General features: G+C 32.3%; 1 protein-coding gene across 1 annotated transcript in view; it reads right to left on the minus strand.

Annotated features, from left to right (window-relative positions):
* Positions 1-2,669, minus strand: part of LOC104787296 (eIF-2-alpha kinase activator GCN1-like) — a 19,470-nt gene extending 16,801 nt beyond the window's left edge. Inside the window, exons 1-7 of the mRNA XM_010512836.2 lie at positions 2,414-2,669; positions 1,668-2,044; positions 1,447-1,578; positions 934-1,315; positions 596-742; positions 219-403; positions 11-137 (exon numbers count right to left, since the gene is read on the minus strand). Coding sequence (XP_010511138.1) covers positions 11-137; positions 219-403; positions 596-742; positions 934-1,315; positions 1,447-1,578; positions 1,668-2,044; positions 2,414-2,528 — 1,465 coding nt within the window. The 5' untranslated portion in view covers positions 2,529-2,669. The remainder of the gene's footprint in view (positions 1-10; positions 138-218; positions 404-595; positions 743-933; positions 1,316-1,446; positions 1,579-1,667; positions 2,045-2,413) is intronic.

A 6,995-nucleotide genomic window follows, 5' to 3' on the forward strand; every position in this document is an offset into this window, starting at 1 on the left:
TGGTTTGAACCTGCTTTGATGTCACAGGCAGCAATTTTGGAAACGGTCAATAGAGCATATATCCCATCTAGACGTTGTACTGCCTTTGTAAATCCTGTCTTTACAAGTTGAATTAAAGGGGATAGCAAGGCTGATATCTGTAGGATAAATTCGGTAGCATATTTAGTTAATGAGAGGGTTTATACAATATAAGCCAGAAAAGTTGTTTGCAAGGATACCTGTGATATAGTATCAGGATTTCTGCATATGATTCGTAGACAGCGGAGATGCCCCCTCCTTAGAGTTTCTTTCTCCTTGAGGCCGGTAGCAATAAAAGAAACTAAGTTTGGTTGGATAGCATCAGAAGATCGTGATGCCCAGGAAGCAACGGCAGACAAGATTGAAAGTTTTACGTCTTCATTTCCTATAAGATCAAAAAAAAAAAGTAATCAGTAAGCAGACGACATAAGGTAAAGAGTTGAAAGATAACTGCCAAGGATGATAATTGAAGTAGGGAAAAAACAAATGTGGAAATTACGGAAATGAGGACATTCTCCAACTGTATTGTTAACTTTTGGTGCACACAACGGGATATGAACAACAACTAATACTTTACCTTCATCCTTGTAGCAGGCTATGAGAAAGCTGCATACTGTCGTCGACAAACAACCAATATACTTTCCTTCAGGAGCACTTGCAAGTTCTTGCACTGCATTCAGCATTCCAATTCTTTGATGTGGAGATTGAAGTCTTCCTTCAGAACCTTAAGACAAAAGTCCACAGTAAATCATATAATATCAATCAGGAAAATAACTCAACCACAACCCAGCCTATTTGCTGTCTATAAACAGAGACGTATCAGACTCATATATATCTAAATGAGGTATTATTAATTAAATAACCTGTAAGAGTGATGTAATTAAAAAAAGTGATCAAAAAGGCAGAAAGACCAACCTCCAATTATGGCTTTAACTGAAGCAAACATTGCTTCTATAGTATCAGGATTACTTGATTTTTCACTTAAGCACCTAACCATTGACAAAGCTCCAAGACGCCTGTCTTCATCCACATGTCGAGCTTGTGGTAATATAACTGGTAGCAGTTCCAGGGCATACTTACTTAAATCAATGTTAACATTAGCTAATAGAAAGCCAACAGATTCCAAGACAATTTCTGGATTGCGCTTCAACATTTTAACAGCTGCTGGAAGGATGACAGTTTGAAATTCCTCATGCGACAACCGTTGAAGAAGAGGTTGGAAGCATTTACTAAGATTTTGTTTCTGCTTTTCTCTGGCATTCAGGACATCTTTAACATAGATATCAATAAATATGGCCTGCAGACGAGAAACAAACAGATTGATAATTAAACAAGAAATAATAGAATTAAGAAGGGAAAGGAAAACATTTGCAAATCTAGTTTTGTTTAAGAAGCAGAGAATAATGAGTGCAGTGAATTAAAATATACCTTAGACTGTTCAAATAGAGCAGGAGACGAACAAGAGAACTCTAGTAGTAGTCCTAATAACTCAGGGGCATCCTTACATGGAATCCGGGAACCTTTAACTTCATCCATATATAAATTGTAGATAGCTTGTGACTACAAAAGAACAACCGAATTCTAAATCGATATAGTTTATACAATTGAATATTTCAAAAAAAAAATGTACAGCGTGAAGCCAGCCAGACCTGAGAGAACAAATGAAACATAAATCTTTTACAAGCCCTCTGCATGCGGAAAGAGCTCTCCATAATAGTACGAAGTATGGAAGCCTGTGTTGATGCTACTCTAACAAATGCATTCTTCGAAACTGTAGCGAACTGGCTATTTTCCAGAAGAAGACATGACCAAGTTAGTAGTCTGTAACAGACGGTATCAAAACAACATTTCAACTGCTTTTCCATAACTTGTACAAGCATGGCCGCAAAAGTTTTCATGAAAGTAACATTTCCGAGGCCCTTAACAATCAAATCATCCACAGCTTTCCGTGAGCTGCGGTCATCATATATAGCCAATGTTTGAAATATTATGTCAACCAGAACGGGTGCAATCTCAGACGTCATATCTGCAAATAAATCATTTAGATAACCTGAAATTAGAATGCTGTGCAGACTAAAATTCCCAGCGAAGAGGAAAATCTATCACAGCATGTTAACACCAATCAGTATGCCATGTGCAGGAATCACAAAATATGAAATTTACAATCTCCTGCAATGGTCCATCTGCCTAGACTATTTCGAAGAACAAATCCAGTTCAATGATGATAAAGATTCGATCTTTACACTTCAACTAACTAGGATTTATTAACTTCAGTTCACAATCAATTCTACCATAAGTCAAATATTAGCATCAAGCTGTTAAACAAAGAGAAATAATCCTAAGCGGAACAAACATTTACAACAGTCGAACTATTAAACCCATATTGAATGTTTACCGGAATTCTGAAGAATCTCCGGGATATCATGGCGGAAGATCCGGAGTCTGATTAAAGTGGAGCTTGTACAGACAGAACCAGAGATGGCGAGAAGAGACTCCGACGGAGAAGCCATTTCTTTCCACGGAGATTGAGCGGAGCCAGGTTTGGTAGGTCAGAACAATCGTAAAAGGCAAAACGGTGAAGCGTTTTCTCCTTCTCTGTGGCTGGCTACTAGGGTTTAGGCTAAGCCTGTTGGTTTGCAGAAGATGAAGAGTCAAAGTTAATGATACTGAACTTAGCTTTTGGGCTTCGATTTAAGTTTGGTTATGTGATTCGGGCTTTTAAGTTCATCGATTCACTTTTTTTTTTTTCTCAAGTCCATGATATCACTTCTTTTTTTTTTTTTTTTCAATTCCATTAATTCACTACACCTACCCTCCTTTTTTGTCTTACCTAGCTAATGTACTTATTTTCACGGTAAATTTCAGATGAGAAAAATAATTAAAAGCGAAAAACGTCGTCATTAGAATAGGACTATATTAACTTATAACTAGGTAGTAACTAACTTGTGCTACTGCACAGACAAAATACTTTTTATAGAAAATTTAAATTTGTAAAAGTAAATTAGAATTTTATTATTTTAAATATATAAATTAAGTATTTGTACAATATTGGTATTAAATCTAAATATCAGATTTCGGTTTGGTTTTAGTTTGGATTATTGTGCGTATATAATTTAGACGTATCTACTTTACAATGGGAAATACGTCTCTTCATGTCCCATCTGTATCGTCTCATCCCGTCTTGTTCCATGTAACATCCTATTCTGTCTTTTAAATGATTACTCGTTAGACGATTTTTATTAATAGAGATTGGGTAAAAAATTTAGACAGGATACCTGAATTCCCCGTTAAATACTTGATTTTATTTAGTTAGTTGAAATTATTCAAAAAAACTATTTCATTCTTTTCAAAAAAATCCAAAATTTTCAAAGTAATTAATACATATCGCATAGTCAACCTTTTAAATATATATATCTATACTATTAAAAGGGAAGCATTCTTTACTATGTAGGCTTAAAGTTGGAAATTACTATGAAATGTTATTACAAATAGAACAAAAAAACAAATGAACGGGTAGATTTGTATTAAAAAAATATATTGAAAAAGACGCGGACTCTATGTAATCCGATCCAAAAATTTGTGGGTTGGGACGCATTTAATACACTACGATCTCCGTCTTTTCTATTATGTTCGATCAAACAATTATATTACATAGGATTCAACAGGTGTTGGGCTAATCTATACAAATCGGCCCAATGGTATATTACGTGTCCAATATATTGGACCTTTATTTTCTGTACTATTTCATGATTCTTTAAGTCATTAGTTAATTCATCAGTTCATAAATCACGAGAATTATGAAAACGTATATTATGTGATTACGCAAAGTATCCAAACAGGTATTGATTAACTGAAAGTTAGCCTAATCATTCCTACAAATTAATTAGGAATGACAATTAAATTAAACTACTCTCCCAAATACCACATATCAAAGATCTGTTAAACAAACAAATTCCCCTCAACGTAATTAGTGCGCATGAATTTATATGTGAAGTTTTCAAATTAAGAATTGATTATAAAGATGATTTGAAACCGGAACTTATGCATTCTTAATTGCAATTCATGTGTGTACTATTCCTCAATCTACTCCGAAATTGTCTAATTTTGGAGGTTTAAAAACGTTAACAAAATATTAGACATGACAAAAGTTTGGCTATTTAAGAAATCTTCCTTAAACGATAACATCAGATCTTTACTATTAGTGTATAATCTTAATTTCATGGCCTACGACTATAAAAGCCATAGAACGTGTGATGTAATTGTCACTCAAACCAAAAATAGAAAACTATATACTATTGTAATCCTTCCACAAAAACAAATGGCTGGAAACAATGTTTTCACAAATCTTGCTACCATTAAGCCCTTCAAGACGACTTGGAAGATACAAGTCAAGATTGTGCATTCTTGGAGGCAGTATACGTCTTTCTCTAGAGAAACCTTGGAGGTCATACTCGCTGATATTGATCTGAGTATATTACAAGAAAACTACACATTCTATTTCTTTATGTTTAGAAAACATTTTATAACTTTTTTTTTGTTTTCTTAATTAGGGAACTCTGATTCATGTAACTGTTAAAAAAAACCAGGTGAACAAGTTTTTTCGGATGATAGTTGTTGGAGAATGGAGAATCATTGAGAATTTTCAGCTGACTAAGTCTACGGGAAAGTACAGGGCAACGAATCATGCACTTAAGATGTCCTTAACAAACAGCACAATCATTAGCCGTTCTCCTACACTATCAGATGGTTGGTATTTCGATTTCAAGAGCTTTGATGAGATTACTATTGAAGGAGAGCTTAGTGACAACATCTTGATCGGTATGTATTTTGTAAACTCATTTGAACATTTAACAAATTAACAGGTCGTTAACATTGGTGCTATGATAACTCATGTCGTCAATAGGAAAATATCCGATACACATATGCAAAATTTGCAATTAAAAATATGAAGAGCTTAGACAAAAAATGCAAAGTATCAGATGGTGGTTGAGCGAGTTTGTGATTCAGACCAAGGATTTACCTATACACATATACAAAATTTGCAATTAAAAATATGAAGAGCTTAGACAAAAAAAATCTTTAATGAATATCGTAACATAGTCTTATCTATAGGCATCTTCTTCTTCGCCAGTGTCGGTTATAATTGGATCTTCAGAACAAAGAAATGAAGTCAGACAGTGTATTTAAAAAGGGAGTTGTAAACAAAACATGTAAGAACAATCAGATACAGGATCTAATCTATTAAACAAATTTAACGGAAATAATACTATTTACAATCGTATTGGATCAAATAACTACAATTTTTTTTCTAGGCAAACATGACAACAAATTTCTGGACATCCGAAAAAATTGTCAACAAATCAAACAAAGTTTCTGAAAAAAAAAATCAGTATGAACATGAAAGTATCCACATATAAACAAAGAATATTACCCAATATGTTCGATAAATTAATGAAAACTGAATTAGAAAATTCCAATCTTACCATATAATGATACAAATTAATGTTTGTTGTTCACATACAAATCTCTGCTTACCAAATCGATATTGGTTCCGATATTTGCTTTAACTAGGAGATGGGTTCGATGCTAAACACGATTGATAGAAAGATTTGAGTACGAAAAGAGCAATAGCTATCAGTCGGTTTTTTCTATAAAAATTATACCTGTTCATCTTCTCTATTTTTTTGTAATTACTTAACTTCCCACAGGTTTATCGTGGGCCATTTAATTCTAAATCGAGGCCCATTTGTGCATTGTACGTCACTTTTTATGTGAAATAACAAAAAAAAAAGGTAATGTAAAATATGGGCCTAAAGTTTATTAAAACTGATCCATAAAATCTCATCATAATGGGATTGGGTAAACAAAACTAAACCCAAGAATCCAAACAATAAATCAGACTAATACACAACAACTTATTAACCACTGAGACTCTTAATATCTTCTAAGTACTATATCGGCATAAAACATGTTCCTGTATCGTATCCATTTTGAGAATTTGTTAGAAATGCTCTTTTGAAATACCCTTTTCAAAAATACCTCTTTTTGAACATTTTTATTGTTGCCCTCTTTTATACAGTTACAATATGTTAAATTAATTTTAAAAAAAATTAGGTTTGGATTCTCTATTTTACATTTAGGGTATAGTTTTTAGGAGGTGGGTTTAGTATTTGGGGTTTAGAGTTTAAAATTTAGTCATTTTATATATTGAAAACGGGTATTTTTAAAAATAGACATCATTAAATGGTATTTTTTAAAAGTGGCATAGAAAAAGAGGTGTTTCTGAAAATTTCCCATGCATTTATATTTGAAAGTTGAAATTAATTGTAATTATCCAAATTTTATGATCTCATATTGTTTTTTGATTTGAAATAGTTTAGATAATCATTTTTATTGTTTGAATTACCCGGTCCAGTTTGTTACACATTCTTTTCTATAATATTATATTTTCTTTTATATAATAACACCATTTACATGTTATTAAAAAAAATGTATCCTAAAATTTTCAAATAATTATTCCAAAGTAGAGATTTTGTTCTATATATATATATATATAAATGCTATAAGATAGGGCAATAATTCATGTACTTTTACTATTGCATAAAATGATTTCCCTAATAATCATAATTACTTAGGTAGCAAATATTCCTTACTTTTTTTTTAGATTATCCAAAAAAAAACTATTTAATTATTTTCAAAAATATCCAAAATTTTCAAAGTACTCATTCCAAAGTAACTGATTACATGTCGCAATAAAATGGAACAATATTTGCTGTAAAGAAACTTAATTATAATATTAGTTAAGATTAATTTGTCTTTTACTTTCACTTAATTATCATAAGTGATGTTCAGTGTTTGGAGGGCAGTGAAATAAAATAAATGCTAAAAATAGTTGTTTGTTTCTTAATGTCCACAACTCAACATCATCCTTCTATACCTCAATATGTTTTTTAATTTGCTTGTGTGGTTGGGAGAGA

This window comes from Camelina sativa, chromosome 5, assembly GCF_000633955.1.
Source record: "Camelina sativa cultivar DH55 chromosome 5, Cs, whole genome shotgun sequence".
In the NCBI taxonomy this organism is placed as follows: Eukaryota; Viridiplantae; Streptophyta; class Magnoliopsida; order Brassicales; family Brassicaceae; genus Camelina; species Camelina sativa.